This window comes from Helicoverpa zea, chromosome 16, assembly GCF_022581195.2.
Source record: "Helicoverpa zea isolate HzStark_Cry1AcR chromosome 16, ilHelZeax1.1, whole genome shotgun sequence".
Classification (NCBI taxonomy): Eukaryota; Metazoa; Arthropoda; class Insecta; order Lepidoptera; family Noctuidae; genus Helicoverpa; species Helicoverpa zea.
Window position 1 is genome coordinate 2,892,904 of NC_061467.1, and position 26,184 is coordinate 2,919,087.

The window sequence follows — 26,184 nt, forward strand, 5'->3', positions numbered from 1 at the left end:
TTCGATACTCCTAACTTTATCTCTGCTTTACACATAATGTTGTAAATTATAAAAACGAAAAATGACTCCTGTGGTCAAACCAGTGAATGGATTAGGTTTTTTTTTTACAATTCGCCATAGAATACCATAAAGTATATGCGATAGGATTTAATGTGATTGTGAACGACACACCCTGTATAAACGTTAAAGTCTAGCTGGAATAAGCACGACAAATAAAAATCTGTATCGTATTTAAAGGTCGAAAATCTTTGTTATGTTAAAGAAAACCACTCTAGTGTGTGCAAAATAATTTATTCTAAAAGTCCCGAAAACTTAGTGGAGGCGTTAACACAATGTTTTCGACACCATTGATCCCACTTAACAATTCCTCATTTATTTCATTGATCGTTTCACTCATTAGCTCTTCGTCAACAGACATTATATCGCTGCTTCGTTGAGAATTCGTAACGTTAACTGAAGAATATTCTTCAACTATTTGAGTTAAGGCTTCTGCTATGTCGGAGTCAATAGAAGACGTTTCTATTTTGCTGTTATCTTCATCGTTCATTTCATTTTCAGCATTGTAACTAGTCACGCTATTTTCCATTGTTTGCTTATCAGTCATATTGTTTTGAGAGTAATCATTATTGTAAGCAATACTATTATTGTGCATAGAGTTTTTAGTTTTACTCATGTTATTTATTTCGACACATGGAAAATCATCTATATCGTCCATCATTTCAACATCTGACATTGTATTCTGAACTTCTTCCTCAACAAATTCGTCATTATTTATCACACTGTTAAGTAACTGTTCTGATGATTGTACACATGTGTAATTTGGGTTTTCAACTTTGACTTGTACTTCCAACAGCTCATTCGTTGGAGTTCTAGCGGTCTCAACATTGTTGTTTACAAATGAATCCTTTGTGAATTCTTTTGAAGTTTCTTCCTTAGAATTGGGAACAACAGAACTGTTGGAACTTACATTAGTTCTATTATTATTTCTAAGAATATTTAATCTTTCGTATATTTGTGGGTGCTCTTCTTTGAACTTTAGAAGTACTTTCTTGGTATTGTCTTCTGAATTACCGTTTTTCCTGCATTCTTGTTGAATGTTTGCATTGACGTTGTATAGAACTTCATCGTCGTTTCTTTGAGGAGTCCTAATTTCTTGTGTCTGGAATCAGATAGAGTAAAATCAATATCCATTTTGATTACGTAGTATTTTGTAATCTGTAGGTACCATAATATTAATGATTTGCTAACGTTTGTGCTTTTCGATATTAGTTCAGCAAGCTCCATAGCTAACTTCACCGTGTCTTCAGGCAGATTGGTCTTTGCAGCTAAGGACATACCATAATGCTCAATGTTGGTTACTCCTGGTTCTATTTTATGTTGATATACTAATCTTTTTTGTGGATTTTCAGGAGTGCCCACTTCTTCCTCTGTTACAGCTGTATGTCGACTGAAATAAACAATATATCGTTTTAAAGTTTAAATGCTAATCGGTATGAATTTCAGTTTATAAGTGAAGATAGAGATCTTACTTGACAACGTTGAAGTATAGCTCTTGCAGTCTCGTAAGGTACATAAAGTGGGTAGTAAAGAAAGTAAAAGCATTACTCATAATAAGTTCTTCACAAATAGCCCAAGCTACACCCGTACCCTCTTCCACACAAGTCCCTCTGGAAATATGTTCACGAGTTTAATTGATTGCGGGCAAAATATTGTTACCTTCGTATAATCTTATGTGTCTTACCTGCAAAGCTCATCTATAATCACTAAGCTCGTTGGAGTTATTCCTTTCAAAATGTGTTGAGTCTCCTTAATCTGAAAGACGTAACTTAAATTTTATTCTTCCTTTTTGTCCTTCTTTACAATTTCATAAGTATGTAGTAAGTATCTACATAAATAACACAAGCTTACCTCGAATACATAAGTAGAAGCATTCAACTCAACACTGTCGTTGAAACCGATCCTTGAAAATATTCTGTCGCTAAGTCTTAGAACAGCATTTGTTGCTGGTAGAAAGCAACCTATCTGGAATTTAAAGATTTAAATTATTTCGAATTATTAATAAAATCACTCATTGGATTTTAACTCATCAATATAAAAATACATAGTAATCAAATATTATTTTTTTGAGACCTGCGCCATAACTTGCATAATAGCAACTTGCTTTATATAGATGCTTTTGCCTCCCATATTTGGTCCGGTGATTATAGTAAAATTATGTTCAGGCGTTGCATACTGAAAGAGTATTAATAAAGAAACAACTATAAATATTTGTACTTAATAAAATATTAAAAAACGATTTGTTAGGTATCTTACAATATCATTCGGAACCGGAAGGACTTGACTGTTGTAATCCAAAAGAGGATGAACACTATTTCTTATTTCCGTGAAGCTGTTAAAATCTGGTCTTATGTATGATCCGATCGAACTCGCCTGAAAATTAGACAAAATGTTTTATAAAGAGTGTATCGGTAGGTACCTATTTTCTGCAAAAGCCACAATATCAATGCCAGCATACTTGAGCCAAAGCCAATAGAACATCCAACTCCGCAACGTTTTCACAAAGTGTATAGAGACTTGCCATGAAAGGACGCAGTTCTTTCAGTAACGTAGAAATTACGCTGAAAGGAAATCAAAGTTACATTTTATGATTTGCAGAAAAAAAAAATTGCATTTAGTCGATTTAAAATCGATTTTGTGCATGAATAAAGCGCAACATTTTGTTTGGGACTTTCCCATTTTTATACAATTTAAAAACAATACGTTCAGAAATGTGTAGTGTAAATTATACAATAACCATTGCAGTGTTTAATACAATAACTCACATGTTACTCATTTTCTGTATTTCGTTCAAGGACTCTTTTGCTTGTTGGTTTAATACCACTAATTCCTCTGTAGACATTGATACACTAGCTCCACTGTAATGAACCTATAATACATAAGACTAAGAACATTAGTTACCTGCCTCGAAATTTTTCCCTATAGCACTAAAGCTTAATCATTTTGAAACAATCACCTGTATAAATATGGGCGGCAAATCTTCTATATTAAAACACCTTCTATTCTTCGGAGCCAAAGGCAGCACTATATGGAAGCCTTTCATAACATTCTGATTCAACCTCAAAGGTAAATCGTAAGTTTCACTAAGCTGTTCTACAATCTTCTGTATGTCTTCTATGAGTTCTGAATAGGTTCTTCTGGCTACATCTAGAAGGCCGTTTATATCTGGTTTGACCGCAAAACATCTCTGTAGACTGCCCATGGCTCCTTTTTCTAAATGTGCGTCATCTTGGATTATTGTTTTGATGCGCTCTGTTATTTCGTAGTAGTGTGGGTTTTCAAAATCCTGATTAGGATAAGTAAGTAGATCAGAACTTATCTCAGACGAGATGCATTCACATGAGATTATTTACGAAAAATACGACAATATTATTCTATCTGTCTTTTGTTTACTACAACCTATTTATTTATTACTTCAGGCTCGTACCACATACCATTTTGATTTTCCTCAATCGGCTACTAACGGCCGCGTTCAATGCTGCTGATAACTTTGGTATGACATCCATCGTGACCTTCAACAATAATGTCTGGTTCAGTTGGGCCTCACCAACCTTGTCCATGTTCTGGTTTGTTGACTCCATGCATAGCAGTAGAATTTTATCTATGTCTGATAATTTCTTTATCACATCCTATAACAATATTTACTGATAGAAAATAATAAGTGAACTAGCTGAAAATGTTATTGTAATATAGATAATTAAGTTTCATGGTATCCATAGGTCTTTTTCTTTTTTTTTTTTTCCGACGTCAAAAATCATCAAATGACCCCTCCCGCTGTGGGTTAGCAGCGGTGAGGGAGTGTCAGACTCTTACTGACTAAAAACCGTCGTGTTCCGTCATAGGCCTTTTATGTACCAGGGCCGCGGTATCTCTTTCGAACAACCCGCAGCCCCGGCAGGCCTTGGCCCTGCTGGGCCCCGCTGGGGTATCCATAGGTCTTAGAATTACCTGCAAATCAACCATAAGTCCCGAATCATTTTCGATCAGATCTTGTATAGCATCCAACCTAGCTTCAATAAACTCTTTGTTACATGAAGGCTGTAGAATTGAAGCTCGTAACGCTCTTATACCTCCTACAGTATAAGTGGGACCAAGTACACCTAGAAGGCAGCAGGTGGGTCCAGCAGATGGAACTAAAGGCTGGACTAATTCCAGTTGGGTTGCAGTTCCAACATCTGCGAAGAGAGTTGATATCTTTATAGGTACCTATTGAGTTAGCTAAAGCATTAGAAGTTGACCATGGTAATTGTGAATGTAAGCATAACGCGATTGGATTTCTGAGTGAATTACTGTAATTGGGCATCCCTGCAATAAATACATATATGGATGATGTCACTATGACGCTTCAGCGATATATTTCCTACAATTGACCTCAATGACTTAGCTGATAAGGCGATAAACCTTGCAATTAATCTAAATCTCGGTGTAAAAATAAGTATAGCTGTCGACCCCCCGCATATACTTATCGATGATTTCGTCTCGTGTGAAAATAACAAGCTGTTCTATTAATTACTCAAAAGAGGTACTCTTGGCACGTCGTATGTAGGTATATGAATATTGTAAGCTCCCTAACAAGAATTCTGTCTTATGAAGCTAATTTCCTACCTATAATCATCGTGTTTTCAGACGAATGATATTCAATCTTCAGTGATTCCCTCGCGAACACTATACATTGGATATATTCAACGTATTTCAGCACAGCCGCCGCCGCAGTTACAGCGTAGAATCTGTGCAAGATTGACATCTGACCTTTAGCTGGCTTACTATCAAGTAACAATGGAACTAAGAAAATAGTTTTAGGCAATATTTTCTGGCCATTTTTCTTATGACATGCTTTACGATATCAGAAAATATATTTTATCTACATACTTGTGCACTACTTGAAGATACACGCCGCTATACTGAGGAGCGCATAGAGTTTGTATATGTTGACGACCTACTGCATCGTTGAAGTGCCTCCTTTGGACAGTCACCAAGTTAACTAAAGGATACCGATCCCTTATCAGCTGATATAATTGATTTGGTTGGACGCCTTCGCAAAATGTGTGGGGAACTATGATCTGTAAAAGAAATGATGAAATATCAGAGCTATGATCTTGTGACATGATACCTTCACGAAAACCTTTTGACATTAACGATATGATAACTCGTCGAGGTAAAGGTGGAGGAATTAAATGAACTCTAGACGCCTTTTACTTACAGTAGGGCATGAAATAGGTAAGCCTGTTGTTGAAAATTAAGAGCTAGGATTAATGGACCAACTGTCACATCCATATTCGTCTTAGCATACGCTTTTGTTCCAACAACGGTTAACCAAATAGTGCCATCAATTTACAGACACTGTGATTATTAGAGAATGTACTTTGGGGTGCAAAATCACGCGTGCCTAGACTAAGTTACGTAAAGCGTCTGAGTTGACTCGTGTATCTTAACGTTTTCTAAGATTCTTTGGTTCGACGTCCGAACGTGTGCAAATCTTTATCTACTTATTTCGTCATGCATGATCTGCACTCGGTTCTCAAAAAAAAATATGATCGACTACGATTTCTTACCTCGACAGGATTGAAGAAGTTGATTTTCGTTAACGTGTGAGTATATAACAAAGTATCACTGAATTGACAAAGCACTAGATGAGGATGTCTTAGATCTATTGCTGCTATACCGATTTCTCCGCGAGCCATGCCTCTTCCTTCAGAAATGGCTGAAAAATAGTTATCTTTAAGTTTCTTACCAATAAATATGTTACCATTATCATCCGTTGAGTTCAATAAGATGGTGTTAAGACGTAGTAGATGTCTGTTCTCCGATATAAAGATTTAAGATTTTGAGGCTTGCGCAAAACTGTCTTCCTAGAATGAGTAGTGTCGTGTTCAAGCTCGAATACTTACCTAATATCACACTTGGGTTCATTGCTGATACACTCGTAGATCTAGCTGAGCGAGTTCCGCTGTATCCACCTGGAAATGAATGATTTGCAATTCTCGGATTTTATTTGTAGGATCAAGTTATAGGACACTCTAGTCAGTAGGAGGAATTTCTTTCTGCTTCAAACACAGAACGGTTAAATCTTGTTAAAGCGAATACTTTTTGCGGTATACCTTTGTTGGATGTTTTGGAGTAAAATATTGTAGGTATATGATGGAGACTTAAATATAAGCGTGTTACTTATTTAATGACTGTAGGCCTAATTAAGTCGGAAACTCCCTACTCCCACTTTAAATTGTAATAATAAGCAAATAGCAGCGGGTATTTACTATTATCACATATTGCACTGGGTAAACCGCCACCGTAAATCTTTGCAAAAATGTAAAAGGGAAAGAACATATTATCAAGAGATGAAGACACAATCACAAGTGTCAAGGATCGATGTTTCAATGTAAAAAAGGTGGATCCCCTTATTATCTAAGTATTTTTGGGAATATTCTGCTTATGGCAAATTACTGGTCATCCTTTTTACATGGCCCTTGAGATATTTAATATACGGGTACATTAAGTATCACTGTGGCCAAAACAGGCATTCTGTTAGGTCTAGGCTGAAATGTTTTGTAAGATTATTATGAAAGTTTACCTCCCTTGACTAGCTGTAACTTATTCCATTGGTCAGCTAACATAATACGAGATAATCAACATTATTTCTTACCAATCACAACTCAGTACTAACGTGGTTATCTCCGAAATTATTTTTTTTTTATATTTCTACCTACTGTAAACAAGTGATCATGAATTTGAGTTTACATAATTATTGCACACTACCTTTGTTTAATGTTACATCACAAATTGGTGTCGCGATAAACTGCGTTACAAACAAATATGTCATTAAACTATAGTCGAGTCACATTGTTGCAATTTTATGAAGCGATCTAATTATGTAGCTTAGGTATTTACTTAGCTACAAATAGAGGTATAGGTCCTTTTCACCATTGATTGAAGATAAAAGATCATCAAACAAAATCGTCAATATTGACTTCTACCAACAACTAAATACCTATCTATTCATGTTGGGTACGGATGAACTGATATAGGTATTATAATCTAACAACACTATCGATTCTTCTTCTTTTTTTTTATTATTATTTTTGTTATGCATAGTTTGGTTTAGTTTAATTTAAGTTATTTTTAATTTGAACGTTGTGCGCACCTGTAATTAACATATTTACGCAGGACTTATTACAATTGTAAACTTATATATGTGAAAGTATTTGTAAATAAGTTGTTGGTGTGCCTAAATAAATAAATAAAATAAAACACGAACTCGGGCATGACATGGCCCATATATTGGAACCACCGCAGATAACTCTGTACCGCTAACAACTATACTTCGGCCGTTCAGAGAATGCGTTCCTGACACCTATCAGTTAGTCACGACTAGTGATGGGCACAACATAACACTGAGTTCGTTACCGTTCCTTCAAAATGAACCGCCGCATTATTTTAAGATTATTTTCGTTTTAAATTGGCGGAATCATTTGTTTTATATTTTAGTTATTTAAGTGGAAACCAAAAAAAGGTAATATTCATATAATAAAATTGTTTTATTTATTCTTTGTTACAAGTACATTGAATTGAATGTGCGAACAGAATATTAATCAGACTCCGATTTGCTTGAGGAGGTGGTGTCTTCATCATCATCTTCGCCTACATGTATAATTATATTATTATCAATAACAGAATCAATCCTGATATCTCGGTCTAACAAAAGCCGGGTAATCAAATAAAAACAGATCGAAAACACTTGAAAAACGTGGTCTATGCGCACGAAACGACAACGGACGACTGTTTTAGCGTCACAAAATGGCGGCCCATAACGCCATTTGGGGTTACCATTTTTAATCTAAGTATAAAAATGCGGTTTGGTCATAGTTTTATTTTTATATTTCATAAACGTTATAATTAAGTCTTATAGTCCATTATTTTCCAATTCTTAAAAAGAAAATCAAAACGTATTATTTTATATTATAACTGTATAAGAACAGATTACGATACTTGCCTGTTATTTTTAGCACAGCACTACAAAATATAAACCGCTGACATAACCTTGTAATAGCGCAGTATAGATTTAGAAAAATATTGTTTACCAAGTTATTTGACACTCAGTTTGGCACAAAATTATAACATTCATTGATTATTGATATAATAATGTTGTTTTAATGCTCCTCAATTGTTAAAACGGTAAACAACCAGCAAAAATATTTTTATCGTAACTGCAACGCCATTGCAAAGTTACGTCGTCAGTTCAATCGCGACGTGTCAGGAACGCATTCTCTGAATGGCCGAACATAGTTTGGAGCGAGGGTTGTAGGGGTCAGACGGCAGTCACCGTCCGCTTAGATCCAGAATCTATCGATATTATGTACCAAGCAACTCTTACTTGTGAGTTCACAGTTGTTGTCTTTAACGACTTGCAATAATGAATAGGTACCTACCTAACCTTAAAGCAGAATTGAGACTAAGTATATCCAACAAATTAAGAAAGAAATCGTGAATTTAAGGGTTTTAAATGTTACTAACCACTTTAGTATTTAGGGAAGTGTTACTAAACACTTCCCGACCGAATATTTGACTTTCTACTTTGAGGACCAAGAAAACTAGACTGATTTATTTAGTTTTTAGGCAGCACGAGTTACTTACCCCTGCTACTACTACTGATATATCTAAGCGCAGTTGGCCTATTCTTCGGGGTGCACATATCATGTGACGTATCTGCCACTGCTGAATCGCTGGCCAGGACTCTTGGATGAGGCCGGCCACTAGAAGACGACTCAGGCCGTGATGACGTTGAGTTTATTATCCTGAAACATGGTATTGGCTTGTCTTATGAGCCTAAGTGTCTAAACACACTATGCCGAACGTACGCGACCGAAGTTCCGCGGCTGATTTTACGTTCCAACGTAATCGCCTGATATGATACACCATAAGTGCCGAACTTACGCGGCAGAAGTTCAGTTGCGCAATTTACGCGGGGCGCGGGCGAGGGCATGCCTGCCTCCCGCTGCTCGCCGCTCCCGATCTCCGTCGACAGTCGAACCGAACTTCAATGTGTTTTCTACAGAATACGTTGCCGCCGAATTTCCGCTGAACTTACGCCCGACTGAAGTTCGGCTGTATGCTATAACGCAACGTAATTTCGGCATAATGTGTCGCCAGTAATTCAAATAGCATTGCAGGCGTAATCATGCCGAACTTCCGTCGCGTATCCTCGGCATAGTGTGTTTGGACACTTATTGGTCGGCAATGCAGTACCCTTAGAACTGAATGTTAGACAATGTTTTACCGTTGGGTCCATCAGATTTTTTTAAATTACAAGGTCCATCTACCCATACTTGTTACCTTGGGTAAATTGACCTTATTTTTTTTAGTTGCATAATATATTACTGAGTACATTATGTATTACTACGTATCGTATCACTTACCTGCGTTTGAAACTTCTGGGTGGTCCCGGGGGCGGTCCCATTGTAGGCATCCTGGATGCTCCCGTTGATGCCTCATCGTTATTGAACTGATATTTTGGAACTTTATTCACAGTAGGAATAACTTTAGGTGCATTCAACGGATGGTACGGCAACAATGACGCCCCTCGAATTCCTAATGAGATAGCATAATATTCCGCAGTCATACTAAAGTAATATCATTGTAGATTTACACAATACAGCTGTCTACTTACGTGAAAACCAAATTTATTATTAGTAATAACAAGACCAACCTATCGATGAATCTTTCCTAATAAATTCATTGTTAAATTTTCTCTGAGCTTTAGGATTCGCCTTTTTTTCTCTTGGAACAACGTTCATTTTATTTTTAGTTGTATATTATACTAATTTTAAAGCTGAAACCAGTAAAACTTCAATTTTACTGTTGAGAATTCGAAAACTATTTTCCCGCCGGATATTGATAGAGCAGTGACACATTGTGGTAGTGCCAAGGATTTTGGAATGGGGTTGGTTCCACTAGATAGTTCTAGAATAGTGTAGTATACGTGTATTTTGTTTACCTTCTGATTGGTCACTAATGTCACACGGATCAAACTAGCCCATATACTATAAAAATAAAAATAAAACAATTTAAAGAAGTCAAAAGGAAAATACTGAGACCAAATAAATTAATAAAATGATTCAAATATACTTATATGCTTAATACTGTCATATCATTATCTAATATTTACTTACTTAAATTAAACAAATCTGTTATAGTCATCGATATATATGGTTAAAATTATTAGATGGCATAAATCGAACACGTTTTACCTGGGTATCACGTGGAAAGTGTCAATCATGTCAGATAGACCGTGTCAAAGTGCAAAACGTCAAAACAATCCTATTTTGGTTTGGTACGTAATTTAAATTTTTCTTTAGGTTTTTAACTTAAAAATATGGTAATATCTATTGTACCACCTCCCAAATATATAAAACTTATGTTAAAATCAAATCGCGACTTTATTTTATAAGTAATATATGAATTCGCCTCTAATCCTTTTTTCGATAACCTTGATCCAGGTTTTTTTATCAGTTCCTAATTAAGTGTAAATAAACAACCTAACCAGGGATTTCAAGGCAAAGAAAGTTGCTCTAGCAAGATAATAACTTCTGGAAGTATCTGCACTACCTGTGATGTAAGTATGACTTGCAATTATAATATTTTAACCTTCATTAGGAAGGTCATTCTAACATGTTATTAAAGGCTCGAGACAATAATAGGTCGGTGTTTGTCGCGCACCAGTTTATATAAATATCAGGTGCTTTATTGTCGACACTTTATTAAGCTTAGTGAGGCAGGTTAATTACTCTTAAGGTGAGTTAGTGAACACTCCTAGAATAATCAATTAAAATAATAAAGAAAGTGTACCAATGACTTGCGATAAATATATCATTTGTATTGGTAGATAATCTTAATAGTGAGTGGATTAAATCTACATAAATTCTTCTGATACAGACATTCCACAAGTTTTATAAAATGCGGAATAAAATAAATGTTTTAGGATTTTATCTATAAAAAATATCACCATTCATGTTGATTAAAGCTAAAATGACATTGGTATCTTTTTATCATAACAAATAATTTGTTTACAATAACAACTGAAAAAGATAATGCAATAAATAAAGTTACCTTGGTGTTTTTTATGCACATTTATTTTGAAAGCTAATTTATTCATGTCTATAAGGAAACAAATATGGCTCTCATTAATTATAAACAAAACAGTAGTTATCCATATCACATTCATGACTTCAAAGCCACAAGTCTATCTTAAACTTCGATTTGATTTTTCTTTTTTCCCCCAGTTAAATATTATAATAAGTTTTTTATTAGTTTTTATATATGCTAAATGAGTTCCACTTCAGCCTATCAACTTCCAGTTAGAATATTTGCCTCGCACATTGATGATATCACAGTTTATATTGCGGCTGACTTAAAAACCAATTTTAACTGGATAATTTCAGTTTTTTCGAAATTATCACTTATAATACCACAAGAGCTTCAAAATTATCGGGTATTTTCCGATAGGTTCGTTGCAAACAAATGAAGGAGTCAAGTTTTTCAGGTTAAAAAATAACGAGCGCGAAGCGCGAGTGATTTTTCCTGAAAAACTTGACGACTTTATTTGTTTGCAGGGAACCTTGAGGGAAATGCCAGATAATTATGAAGCTCGTGTGGTATTCGGGAGATTATTTTTCCGTCCCAAATGTCGGCCACAACCTGTCAGTTTGACGTAGCAACGACCAGAGAAAATATTCAAAAAATTTTCAGTATAATACCATGTAGGTTGTACCACGTGACGTCGAATGGTGCAATTCTATTGGTCGATATTTGGGTCGGAAAAATAATCACTATTAATTGACATGATTTTATTTTCTTGAGCACTGTCATGATGAGAATTATTTTTTTCAGTGCATTAAGTGTAACACCTAATCTGCAATATCAGGTTTTTTTATTGTCATGCATTTTTTGAGTAGATATCAAATAACAGATTTATCTTTTGGTTTATAAAGTCAGCTGCAAAATTGATAAAAACAATTGTCATTAAATATTTTAAATTATTATCATAAAAAAAATGCTGTTGATTTTTTATTATAAAATGTTTGTCTGTCTTGCATTGAAGCTCCTATAAAAATAATATCGCTGTTATTGTCAGTACAACCACTTGTTTCTGTGCTATTGTCAATTTGGTGTTAGTTTTTGAACATTCATCTGGAACAGTACAGTTAGCACCAAAAGTAAAAATGTCAAAAATTCACAATGTTTTTTTTTCAAAGCAATTTTATTTTCATTGAAGTTTGTAAGACAATATAGCTGGAATTAATGTTACTAGTTTGATGATAGATATACAGTCAGATAAATTGTTTTCTTAGGCAGATGCGTGAACGAAGGAGGTATGTTGCACTGACCCCAGATAAAATTAAGCTAAAGGCAAGAGCATCATGATGGTGTTTTCTTCAGTTCCTTTATTCAACAGTAAACAGCTAAACTAAAAGTTTGTTTATTATATTACCTACTACGTCTATACCTAGTGTTGAAACATTTGTAGGTATTACTATCTCCTATGAGGTGCACATGTAATAAGATTTAAAATTACACATCCACATTATCTATAGTTCAATATATTAATTATCAATGAATAAACTGTATGTTGTCACGCGCTGAAGGCGTGCGAGACCAAGATAATAATAATATGATAACCTCGTGTATGAGCAATTAAAGTGACAATAATAACATTGAAATAAATAATCAGGTGAAAAATAAAGTTATTAAATCCTGGAAATAGAATGATAATTTCCTTGATTGCTTTTAAAGTTATCATTAAAAAATATTTTTAAAAAAATCCCATTAAAATCCCCGTTTTTTTCCAAATTGGTTGGGTTCTTGGTATATGTTTTCCAAATTAGTAAGGCCAGAATACTATTTGTTTCGCTATTGAAAGGAAAATGTTGGTAACAATTAACAGAATAACTAATATGTGCAATATTATTTGGGTGAAGTTATTTCAAAAACTATCCTAAATGGCCTCATATAAAGATGAAAAGTGCCGTTTGTCACATATGTTTAATATAAAGTTACTTTAAAGTAAAGTACATAAACTATGTAGAAATAAAGATAGAAATAGAAATTTGATGGCATGAAAATCAAAAGGTGGCATGGTCAGTAACCATAATTATGATGTCTGGTATTATATCATAATGTCAATAAGTCTCCGTAACGAGAGTACCAGTTGTATTCGATAACACTAGACACACCCACGATGCGTCACTAAAAGTACCACGCCGCGTCACAACAAAGTACCACTTTATAAATCCAAAGCTAGAAGTACCACATTTATGTTTGTATGTTTTCGTATGACATGGGTTTGTTCTAGATAATTAAAATTTTAATGACTTCTGCGTTGGTCAAATATTGTGAAATATGGGGTACACTTAGAAATAAAACTGTAAAAATATTGTTTAAATGCAAGCCACTTTAATTAAAGTTTTACAAAAACTGTGCGTATTGCTGTAAGAATTTATAAGATAATTGAGATATTAATAATCATTTAACGAAATAATTTTATCATTTGTTTTTATGTGGTAGTGTTATGGCTAATGACGATAGTCATTTATTTCGCAGTTGTAATTACGTGCTATTTAGTTGCAATTGAATAAGAAGATGTAGGATATTCTTTTTATTTGTCAATTTAAATAACATAACAGTATTTTCAAAATAATAACTTATTTATGTCATCGTTCTGGTATTTGCATTTCCCCTTTTGCTTTGTATTTTTTCAGTTAATTACGAATATATTTTTTATCTCTTATAGTTTATCGCTTTTGCACCCGACGCAATTTGCAAAACAAGTGGTTCCACAAAATATTCCATACGCTTCTATTGCGGGTGAGCGAGATAGGTATAGTTTCGCTGTTCACTTTCGAAGCTTAGTGGTCGTCTGGCCGTATGTCTTTGAAGGAAGACAGTGTTCTGACGTCGTTCATAGTACGTAGCTCTCAGATGGTAGTGCTGTAGCTCGCGTTGTTGTTTATCTCGGGCAGGCTTGTGGATATAAGTCGATAAACGCGTCAATATGCCGTATTTAGTGATATCACACTCGACGGAGGCGTGTTCTCGGTGTATCCCGACAAGTGGGTCTTATTACTCTATTAACCTTAACGGAAGATAAGTAAATAGCGATCGATACAAATCGATATTGTGCAACAGTTCATTAAATTTTGTTACTATAAAAGAAGAATCAACGAAGATGGCCCTCTACAGGTAGATTTTATAAAAAAAACGGGATTTATGCATGCGCATGAGTTTAAAATATTTTTTAAATGTAATCATTAATTCATTATTTATTTTTTGTTCAAAACTTTCATATGTTAAATTGCTCAACATAATTCATGGTTCAAATTCAATACTACTGTTTCTTATTTCTATTGATTTGTGACATGAAATATATTTTCTAGAGCCTCATATCTCATTGTCGGGAGATACTAACGACGTACAAGTCAACAATCGCTAAGTTCATAAAGTAACTATACATTATTTATTATATTTACATAACGAGACAAATGATTCATTGTACTTGGTATAAGAAGAAACATGAGATATTGTATTTTTTATACTCAAAGGAATAAATAGAAAAGCCTTTGTACATGGTTATACTTTGTGAGTGAAAAAAAACGGTACTTTTATAAAACAGGAAAATCGCGAAAACTTGAAATAAATATCAGTCCTAGTTTATTTATTGCGTCAAAAAGTGCATTAAAATAATAATTAAAAAATAGACGATACTAGGTCAACCGACCACAATTTTGCGCTTGACTGTACCGCCTATTTGCATGATATCCGGTGCTGCCCCATTTTTGTGGTTTTCAGCGTACTATAAAAGCAAGTGTACGTAAAATTAGAAGTTCATAATATTATATCATTCTATGCAGTTCATTTTAATTAGCAAAAACAACAATTTAAAATTGAAAAAAGTGTACTTTGCAAAACAAAAAATTGACAACAATTGAGCGGTAAGAAATTTAAAATAATTACCAGGTTATGCATTTCATCAAAAGCTACCATCTTTTTAACTAGCATGATTATAATTACAGTCATTATGTCTTTTGGGCTTCGCTACGACACATTAATTAAAAAGCATACTCAGTTTATTACGTCAATTAAGAAATTAGGAATTCCCCAACTGATTCCCTATTGTTTGACGTGTAAACATCGTCCTAATGGTTTTAACACAAAACTAATCAAATATTTACTTAGAACCTAGTCAGTTCAAATATTTTGCACGCTCCTCTATTTTAGGCGGCGTGCGCAAGTTTGATATTGAACTTCACCTTTTTGATAAAGTACATCGTAACATCTCATTCTATCATCTAACCGTGACAGTATCGTGTCATATTAAGCAAAAATTAGACACAGCTCAAAATAGTTTTTGGTAATTACTTAAATACACGGTTACTTTTCAGTTTGCTTGTGACGGTGAAAGCAATTTGTTTCTATAAATTTTGCTCTACATAAATTGCCGAATATTAAATCTATCAATTATTAGAGTTGTTCTAATGATGGCGTATCTCATTCAATGGTGATTGATATAGTGTATATTGATTGACCAAACTTTGTTGGCCCTACGCCTCCCTACACAATTGGCTGTTGTTGCTCAGTAGGATATTACCGCGTAGCGACAGTAATACCTATCGAAATAAATTCCAGTTAGAGTAGATTTTTTGCTCACATGAATAAATTTAACCAATATAATTTGCATTAATCGGTCAAAACAAGCTGTTTACAGCCAAGTAGGTTCGGAAGTTGAATAAACCTATTTATCAAGTTGTAAAATTTCCAATTACTTACTTATCGAAGTTTCTATCGACAGTTTGAAGAGCAACCTTCAGTACGCGACCCTGAAGACTCTGTCGCTGGTGTCGATCAGCGTCATGTCGCCGCAGCAGTCCATCAAGGAGTTGTTCCGTACCGCGGACTGCGTCTGCTTCGACGTCGACTCCACAGTCATCAAGGATGAGGGCATTGACGAGCTGGCCAAGTTCTGCGGAAAGGGAGATGAAGTTAAGAGGCTGTAAGTATTCATTTCTTCATTATTTTCCATTTTTTTTGTTCACATGAATAAATGTATGTTGTAAAAATAAGCCAAGTCCTCATCCCTGTAATTGTTGTACACTTTGTATAGGATATTTCAAATGTAAAACGCAATAAAAGACTCGAAGGTTGATTAGTTTTCCTCATCATTGATTTAATGCAGTTTTAGATTGCAATCGTCTTGTAAAGGCTTAAGCACTTGTTGCATATCAGTACCTTGAAAGTAAATTTGATCGCCATTAAGCGGCTTTAATCAGAGCCAACCTTGCTTATATCTGTTAAATTGTTTACGGTCCACGGTAAATCATGATTATTTGAAGTATTTGTTTAAAATACTACAAACAAACTACGCATCATGTCCTATGAAGAAGATATTAAGTTCGAAAATATTTGCGAAGTATGTTTTTGAGTCGTGGTTACTACAACTACGCGGACTTTTCTAATCAGCTGATGCTTGCGATTGTAAACAACTGATAAATGACAGTTAGTCATATTTGTGTTGTCAAGTCTTTTATCGTACAACTATCTTTGCTATAATCTGATAATAGTTTGTCTTATTTGTGACCTTAAATCACGTAATAATTAATATCTACAAAACAAGCATATTTCCTTTTTGGAGAAGTTTGAATTTGAATACAAGCATTACTCACTTAAGATGCTCGAAATTACATTAAATCAATACGTCAATAATATTATTCTGTTCATTAAACTTGGCTGTTGTTTTTCGTGCTTATTTTCTTGTTGACTTAATTTCCCCGGTTTTTGACAGAATTTTGTGTAAATTACCTTATCACCTTATTTGTGTACAAACAACGTAAATACCTTTAGGAACTTTCAGGAATTTCTTATTTTTATTTACATAAATGAATACTCAACTTATCAATTGTTTTTATTATCAGGACTGCCGAAGCTATGGGAGGCAACATGACCTTCCAAGAAGCCCTGAAGAAAAGGCTGGACATCATCAGACCGAGTGCTTCTCAGATCAAAGATTTCTTAAACACCTTCCCCATTCACCTCACACCTGGAGTTTCGTGAGTATTATTTAGCTATTTTATCACATTTGCATCAGTGGTAACTTATCCCCACTTGATGGATGAAAGATCTAGATTTTCCTACACCTTTTGTCGTGTTCGACTAAACCGAATTTCATGTTCCATTCGTTGGCTACCCCTGATCCGTAGAATCGTAATGTTGTTTTGTATACCCATCTCTAAAAGTCTTCTTTTATTGGTTGTATCCTCGTCTCTTTATTCGGGCACGCTTCAATGGCATAAGTGCCTTCACATTCAGTTACTATCTCGAAGTATGTACAAGTGAGATTGTAGTTGATAATACGTTAATTATGATAGATATACCGCCCTTTAAGTGTCGTAGCAACTATTAGCAAATTCTTTAACAATTGCTTAGCAACTGATAGCAATTGATTATAGGCACACAGTAATGAAGAATATTTTCTTTTAAAAGACTAAGTTAAACAAGCAGCTACTTTCATTTCAATATTTCATCATTTATTGTTATTTATTTCTCTTGATCCAAGATGGCTTCCAGTTTATTTTTAGCCTTTAGAAATATTGTGACGTAAAATAATCTATTAAGACTTTGTTTTTGTTTTTAAGTGTAGCATAATTATTTTGTTATTGGCCTATGTCGTCAGGTGTCCTTAGTTGTAAATATAACTTGTTTGTCCTATAAATAAAGATTTATTTCCGCAAAAGAGTAAAAATATGACACCAAAACTGTTAACCCCTGATATACAATATTCATAATCCGTGAATAATTATAATGTACCGGTTCCGTCCGCTTCGAAACTTTGAGTTATCAATAATTTCCTGACCTCAATACTTCAGACGTTTTGTGATAATTTGCATGCGTTGTTGACCTACGTACTTTTTGTTTATACAATATGCAAGCAATAAATAAAATGTATGGCAGGCATAAACAAAACTGCTGTAGACTGGAATAAAACTATATTGAAAAATCCCATAAGTGTGTCTAAACAAATTAGCCAATAGTGATACGCCTTCGAAAACTAAACTATTTCTGGAAGTTAGTTTATCAGCCAACAAAGAAGCGAGCCATTGTTGATAGCGATATATCGGGTAATCAGATAATCAGAGGTCATACGATGAAGTATGTACTTGCATGCCTATGATTGGCATGTGTTTAGGAAAACATCTGTTCCCTTTGTTTGAGTTGAAACCACTTGAAACTGCATCATTTTACGTTAATAACTTAGTTGTTGATGTGTTAATTTATCGAGTAAAGAAGATGCCAGTATTCAGTAAAAATTGCTCAATTGTGGCACGGTAGTGCCCCAGCCAAGTCCACAACTGCGGACAAAATGTTCAAAATAACTTTACTAATTCCAAGGGTTACTTTGTTCCAAACATCATAAATCAATATTTATCTTCACCGATCTAATTGTCCCTTAACATTTCAGAGACCTAGTAAAAGAGCTCCATGAGCGAGGAGTGAAAGTGTACCTGGTCTCCGGCGGGTTCCGGAGCCTCATCGAGCCGGTGGCAGCGATGCTGGGTATCCCACCCACCAACATCTTCGCTAATAGGCTTAAATTCTACTTTAATGGTGAGTTTCATTATTATTAAGAGTTCTTTAGACTATAGGTTTAATAATGTTACTGGCCTATTTGGCAAAATCACGGCCATGGGAGTTAACAATGGGGTGACAGAGGACCCGTAGCGACCTGTGAGGTGGTTACTGCAAGTTATCAACCATATTATAAAAAAAATGTTTGATCCTATCCTATGATACTTAGACAAGATGTTTTACTTTGTGAAGCAGTTATCAAAATTATTTAATTTACTATCCAAAACTACATTTGACGTCAGTTCGATAAGAATATCATTCGCAAGTTTCGTCATCTTAAAGAAGTCAAGAACTCTCTCTGTTATCATTAGTTCTCAAAACATGAAATCATTTCAGTAAATTGTCGGATGTACCTAGACATATCTAGAACAAATATGTGTCTGCTTATTTCCCCAAACTAAGTGTAAATAATAAGAGTAGATAAAGAATATCAAAAGGATTTTTCCGGCAATTTCAGGTTATAGGTTGCTATCGAATTAAATTCTTCAGTAAGTAGCTATTATATTTATTAATTTACATTATCAACACGTGTAGCGGAACTAGATATGAGTATGAGCTTGTTCGGTTCATAGACAATATCGTTAGTATCACGAGTAATGAGTAAAGGTCGCACTCTCTTGTCTATTCGTTGGGAATTGAACTCTGATGTAATTGTATTTAAATCGAACGGAGATAGCTCACGAATTAAGTGGATGAAGATATTGTTAATAATAGATTGTTGCTATTTGGGTTTTATGAAATTACTAGCTTCTGCCAGGGGTTTCACCCGCATCCCGTGGGAACCTCTGCACGAACCCGGATAAAAAGTAAGCCTTCCTCGATAAATGGGCCAGTAGTTCCTGAGATTAGCGCGTTCAAACAAACAAACAAACTCCTCAGCTTTACAATATTAGTATAGAAGTATAGATACGTTGTAAGTTAAATTTTCATTGTGCCTAAATTCATTTAAAATAAAATTTTCTATGTTTGCTCTATTTTCGGCCGTCTTATTCTTTAAACTCCTCTCTACAATTAATTAAAAAAATAATATATTATTAGCTGTATTCGTTAACCAAGTATATGACCCCTGACTCTTATCCAGAACAAACTAGAATAATGATAAAGAGTTCCACGCAGCTGTGCTGTGATTGGGTTTGCTCGTAATGTATCATAGATCAGTTGCTAACTCATGCTTATTTTATGAGTCCATAGTATTGATCTACAGCAGGCTTAAAGTGTAATGGTTAAACGGTTTTAACTTGTTTAATGAAAACAATGGATGCATTGTTTAAAGGTCGATATAGCTAGAAATAATGTTAATTGTGAACTGATGGCAGATAGAAGAGTATGGAAGGAGAAAAAATGCTGTGCTTACCCCAAATAAAAATAGGGTCCCAAAAAGACGATTGGCAGCCCTGTCAATATTTATAAATCATAGCAAACATGCTGTATGCAGAATTGCATCTGTTTTCCTTCACCACGTGGTCAGTAGGCGTGCCCCTGAAGGGAACTGGGTCACTGCAGCGATATCGACAAACCACTTGTTTTCAACAATTGTTTTGAGAACGTAAACATGGTCTTGCTTTTACTTCGCAACTTGAAGGCTTTAAGGATTGGCGATGACGTCATTTAGGGCATCTTATCCTTGAGGTGTAAAAGTCTTCACTTAATTCAGAAAATGTTGCTTGTTTGTTGTCAATGCATACCTTAGTTGAATGCCTTGTGTATTTCAAAGTGAAGGTAACTTTTTATGTAGGTACAAGGCCTGTTGTTTTCTGAAATGCGTCATCATTTGATCCACTCTATAGGGGGTCTGATAAGATTTTAATTACCGCAGATACGAAATTAATAGTCGTTGGCTTAGCAATGATATTCAGTATGAACGATTTGCTGTAATCACTTATCGCATAGAGGTTATTTTAATATCAATATGATTACAACTGTTGCTAAGGAATTAAGAAAATATTTCTTGATTTTTCGAGAACCACGTCTTGCTATTGTAATAATTTACACTCCGCATGCCTCAAATTGACCTAGCGTTATGTCCAGTGGTGAATTGGCTCAATCACTCAATTGACCATATGTGTAATGACAACGATTTGCAACGGAAGATTGCCTATTTCGATTTATTATGCGTAGTCATATGGCGACAACAGTCTCTGATTCGCATTCATACTTCGAATAAAGTTTTTTAAACAACTGACTACTTCTAGCTTTTGTTTTTGAATTTGTAGGCTTCTTGGCAGTAACTTTGACGTTAATTAACTATACGAACATTTATTTAACTGTTTCATAACTTTACATCACGAAAAACAAACTAGTGACTTTTAACGCAGCTGCATTGGCACAAAGATGCTCTTTGAGTTTCTGATGCACTTATATTGCAATCTCGTCACGCAAATCCGGTAGAGTTGGTTACCTTTTAAGGCATTGATTTCTCGGACCACGGTCGGTGTAAGACCACTTTAGGAAGATACCGTATCTTACTAAGGAAGACTGTTTTACAGTTAATAACATTCTGGATCTACAGTTAATAAAATTGTGGAAATATCCGTACTCTTTACATACATAACGCAGAAAGACATAATTTTATATATTTTGTCTGTGTGGAAGTTAAGATTTATTTCACAACTAGCTTCCGCCAGCGGCTTCGCCCGCCTGGTGTGTTGATAAAAAGTAGCCTATGTGTTAATCCAGGGTATCACCTATCTACATACCAAATTTCAATCAAATCGGTCCAGCCGTTTTTGCGTGATTGAATAACAAACATACATCCATACATTCTCACAAACTTTCACATTTATAATATAAGTAGGGTATAAGTAGGATATTTTCCTGGTCATTTCGATTTCTTTTTAAGCAGTATCTATGACGTGAAACAATGATACTGAAATAGTAAAATTGGCAAACAAGATAGGCATACCTATGATTGGATAGCAGTATGCTTATCATAATCGTGTGATGGAATTACTTGATAAGTTATGGAAATTTTCCTATTAATAATAAATAAGGCATAAACAAAACCTAATCTGATATTAACCTTCCGATAGATGGGGGGTACTAAATTTTATCTTTTTATTATAGTTGCTACGCTAACTAAAACTAACTAGCGTGTGTCGGCACAAAGATAATAATAAATAGTTAAAGTTATCATGAAATATTAGTCTTTACATAATTTGTGGTAGGTTATGTAAGTGTGTGATTATTGACCCATTTTGATCTGTAAGAAATCGTAATGTGTTTCTAATACCGATGCAAATGAAACTATCTTATGCCGATTTTCTTTCATTAAGCTTATAGAATGCTTTGTTTTGCTTGCATATGAAGTATAGACTTAGCCTAGAATAGACTGACCATGAGGTCCGTTATATCCCGCTCCTAGAAATGGGTGTGTCTAGAGGACATGAGGTTTCAAGAGAACTCTGAACTGTATTGGTTTCTTTTATTCAACAGTACCTAATTAGGAGAAAGAACTTCAATTATTTTTAAGGACTTATCAGTATTGTTTGCATAGTTACATACAAGATAGCAGTAAGTACATAATATATCATTGTTATTGCAGTAGTTTCGATTATCATGACGTCTTTAGACCCCTCGCGGCGTTCTCGTGACAGTATTATTATTAGCATATCGTAAACAATATTATTTTCTGACGTAATCACTCATCAGCCTCGGTTGGACGCCAGGAGTCAAGAGTGTCATCGCCAATCCTATTTAAATAATGAGTATTTATTGTTTTCCAAATAATATTAAAATTTCGACACTCCCTCTCGGCAGGATTCTTGCAATGCAGAAGCATATCAGCATCATATAAGAATTTTGAAGAACCCCTCTTGAAGAAATTCACTTGTTAAATTGTATTTCATACCAAAATGTTACTGTTGATACCTACCTAGGTTGATGATTAAAAATCTGGTTACTAAAGAAATAAAACAAGTAATTATTTTTCGGATCAATGAAAACAACTCGTAAATTGTTATATCATGTAAGTTTCCATTGCTAATTATGTTTATCATCCCTTGATAGCCAAAATATGAAGCCATAATATTATCAAATATTCCGAAGACGCAATATGTAAAAAATGTACATAATGTGAGTCATACGTCAATTGTTTCTTATCGACAAAGAAGTTCTATTTCAAACAATATTTTGCGCGAGTGAAGTAAGAAATAAAAGATAAATAAGTAATTTACGTACTAATAAAATTGTTTGTGTCTTAGAAATGTGTTTTCTGATGTTTCTTGCCATTTGTCGGTAGTATGCGCACGCGCAGACTGCGTGCTTTCCTGACGATCTCTCGCGCAATGTTGCGTTCCATGTTTGTTTGTATCTGGGGCACTGATGACATTATGTTTTTGTATTGAAGATAGTCCACTTTGCGTATCTCTGTGGATCGATACGAAAATAAATCGCGTGTTTTTGTTAGGACGGATAGGCATATGCTTTTATTGCGTACATTGTGTATTATGGAATGGGGTGGGGTCGGTTATTTTTGTTTTGAATCGTAAGCGAATAACAACCACATTTTAAATATAAATTGTGTCCTGCTGCAATCTGGAATCAGAAACAGTTAAAGAAATAAAATGTCTTATAATTGTTTTTGCAACTCAAGTACATGCAATGATGACCGATAGTATTAATCATATTTATCTATCAATATTTATTATATTGTTGTCCTATAACCAGGTATATATCTATGATATTTACCTTGAAATACTTGCACAATATTATTTCATACTCCTGAGGTTAGAGACATCTATCTATTGGCAATGACAATACAGATAACAAATAGTTTAGTCACTGTGTGCTGTTAAAGTAGCCTTTATTTCTATAGTCATAAGGTTACAAATTATTTTGTCAATAGTTTATTGCTTAGTCAAACTGATAAATCAAAGTAATTTGTTTAAAATGACAATTAATAAATTGTTGTATAATTATTTGATGTTCTATTAAGAATGAATAGAAAACTTTCTTGTGCATATTGTATGATGTCAATCTCTTCTGTTCTTAAAATAAATTCATGGCTACGGTAAAAAGGATTGTTAAAACAAATAACCCGAAGCTTTACAATATTAGTGTAGATTACCTATGTTGTCTACGTATGTAGTTGGAATCAAGTTTTTTTTACTATCCTCACTTTGTATTTACCGACCTTTTCTAACGAACGGTTTTCATTGTTCCAGGTGAATACGCAGGTTTTGATGAAAACGAGCCTACGTCCAGGTCTGGTGGCAAGGGTCTGGTGGTCAGAAGACTGAAGGAACAGCATGGCTACCAGAGACTGATCATCATTGGAGATGGCGCCACGGATGCTGAGGCTAGCCCTCCTGCTGATGGCTTTATTGGTAAGCAAGACTACCTACCTACAAAAAAAAATTCTAGTAATCTTACCCCGAAATAATAACTCAAGTTTTACTTAAAAAGAAGTAAGTGTGACATTAATAGAATAATGTTTGAGCACTTATAAGTGAGTGACGTTTCAATGTTCGGCTGTTAATTCATTTGTGACTTAGAGTTGTATAAAAGTACGCCAGTCTTTCTATGCTATTGGTGGATATATTTCTTGTACACACAGTTGAGCAGCTGAACCCAGAAAGTAGATATAGAAAGAGATGAAGTTTTAGCATGCTTATTTATATAATTTTTAATTTACAGGATTCGGAGGCAATGTAGTTCGTGATGAGGTCAAAAAGCGTGCTCTGTGGTACGTCACCGACTTCCAAGAACTTATCACCACCCTCACCTTGCAGACCAAGTGAATCCTCGGGACTTCTAGGACAAATTGCATATGTGCTGAAATACGTACTCTAGTACGTTGACATAGAGTCCAGATTGCCATTCTTATGTAAATTATAAAATAAGCAATAGCAGAAATAATTTAAAATGTATTAAATTAAATGTGTCAACTAGTCGAATGAGCTCCTAAGGGAATTCAAATAACTGTTTCCTATTGGTAGTTTAATTCGCGTTCGAAATATAAACGGCATTTCGCTATTCGGCAACGTTCATATTCGCGGAGGTTGCCATAATGAATATTTAATTTTAATTGTGATATAATGATTGTCAATTTGTGCCTTATTAATTGTCGCACATATTAAGATTCTAAGGTGTATTTCGATTGTGCATTTAATTTTATTATATTATTATTAATCGTATGTTGTGATGGTACTTTGAGTACAAAATGAATGAATACTTTTGAGTATAATCGGGACCTAGTTCCGTTGTAACAGTTGGTGATTTTGACGTGAAAAATTATTATTATTTTTTTTTTATAAGTAATGTATTGTCCTACTCATTTGATCTGACTTGTCCTTTATGTTTCGTCGTTCGTCTTGTAGTAGCGTAATTTAGTGACGTCAACGGCTGAAGTGCCAAGTTAAGTCAATGGAGTGGAGAGTTTAGTATAGTCGATTAGTTAATGAGCTAGAATGGTACCGTTGAGGTTCAAAAAAGTATTATTATTTATGATTGTGACTATGTAGAAATATTTTATTATAATTGTTTGCTTAGTTGACTTGATAATACTTTTGTTACTGGCTACGCTAGTAGCGTGAAGAATTCGTCTTTACATGAGACTCAACGGTAACTCTTGCGAATTTTAATATAATATTATTTTAACGTATCAATCATGTGAATGGTAATATTAATCGTTATAAATATTGTTGGTAGTTATTTATTTAATTAGTTGCCATATTTTTAAGTGATTATGTTATTATTAATATGAATAATTTATATTCAAAACGGCTGTGTACTTCTTATGAATAGGTAATAAAATTATTACTTGTAAGTTTATATTTTCTTTTATTTCTGCAAATATTTTTCCCTTGGTCACTGAAAACAAACGCTTAAAAGTAAATATAACTGAAGATAATCAAATGTATAGAAACGTGTACGAAAAGTCTGTTAAACAATATGTATTTGTGACCATTTCACCTATTTCTTTACATTTCTGTAATTGTTCTTAAAGCTGTGTAGTTGGACTGTAGATGGATTCTAATTATGTCTAATAATTAATTAAATTTCTGTGTATTACGTAACTTTTTGGTTAAATAGTAATTTTAAGTCATAAGTCAAATCATTAATTTGGTCCTTTACAAACACTTATGAATATTTTATTTCCCGCTGCCTTTCCTTTTGATAGCCTTTTTTGCCTTTTGATAGATATCCTCATACTTTAGTAGTCTCATGGCTATTTACTAAGTAAATGATTGTTTACTATTAGGTATTTATACTGTGGAGCCTAAAATTCATATCTGAGTAGTGTTTTCTGATTGGTAGACTGACAGGGAAACGAGAGTGGCAAAACTTCAACATTTTGTTATTACACTTTTGTTATAGTCCCCAGGCCGGCGAACAAATTTTTTTTTGATACATATACATTTAAGACTTTGTGAGTACCTTCCTTACGATGAGTCCGACAAACTTTTCGAATGCGCAAATTTTGGTGCCGCTGCGTTTTTTAATGCTTGACTCCTGAAATTG

At 34.3% G+C, this 26,184-nt stretch overlaps 2 protein-coding genes across 8 annotated transcripts; one reads left to right on the forward strand and one right to left on the reverse strand.

Annotated features, from left to right (window-relative positions):
* Nucleotides 1-275: 275 nt before the first annotated feature.
* On the reverse strand, nucleotides 276-9,656 carry LOC124637376 (mutS protein homolog 4-like). Of its 2 annotated transcripts, none has more exons than XM_047173785.1 (17): nucleotides 9,468-9,656; nucleotides 8,686-8,846; nucleotides 5,946-6,014; nucleotides 5,610-5,758; nucleotides 4,927-5,117; nucleotides 4,663-4,784; nucleotides 4,006-4,232; nucleotides 3,492-3,686; nucleotides 3,014-3,343; nucleotides 2,823-2,926; nucleotides 2,516-2,618; nucleotides 2,314-2,430; nucleotides 1,909-2,022; nucleotides 1,742-1,812; nucleotides 1,530-1,667; nucleotides 1,249-1,447; nucleotides 276-1,159 (listed from the first exon to the last, which is right to left on the reverse strand). In XM_047173785.1, exons 1-17 carry the CDS (start codon nucleotides 9,515-9,517, stop codon nucleotides 296-298), a joined length of 3,204 nt encoding a protein of 1,067 aa, XP_047029741.1. In that variant the 5' UTR covers nucleotides 9,518-9,656; the 3' UTR covers nucleotides 276-295. The 2 variants fall into 2 exon arrangements, with proteins under 2 accessions (XP_047029741.1, XP_047029742.1); XM_047173786.1 differs by lacking the exon at nucleotides 9,468-9,656 and adding an exon at nucleotides 2,131-2,232 and having other exon boundaries at nucleotides 8,686-9,007.
* Nucleotides 9,657-10,300: 644 nt separating this feature from the next.
* LOC124637377 (phosphoserine phosphatase) lies at nucleotides 10,301-25,494 on the forward strand. 6 transcript variants are annotated; one of them, XM_047173791.1, is made up of 7 exons: nucleotides 10,366-10,381; nucleotides 10,595-10,663; nucleotides 15,893-16,093; nucleotides 17,013-17,147; nucleotides 18,557-18,702; nucleotides 23,886-24,047; nucleotides 24,358-25,494. In XM_047173791.1, the coding sequence occupies exons 3-7, from the start codon at nucleotides 15,954-15,956 to the stop codon at nucleotides 24,459-24,461; spliced, it is 687 nt and encodes a 228-aa protein (XP_047029747.1). In that variant the 5' UTR covers nucleotides 10,366-10,381; nucleotides 10,595-10,663; nucleotides 15,893-15,953; the 3' UTR covers nucleotides 24,462-25,494. The 6 variants fall into 6 exon arrangements, with proteins under 6 accessions (XP_047029743.1, XP_047029747.1, XP_047029746.1 ...); XM_047173787.1 differs by lacking the exon at nucleotides 10,595-10,663 and having other exon boundaries at nucleotides 10,301-10,381; XM_047173790.1 differs by lacking the exon at nucleotides 10,366-10,381 and having other exon boundaries at nucleotides 10,410-10,663.
* The last annotated feature ends 690 nt before the right edge of the window (nucleotides 25,495-26,184 follow it).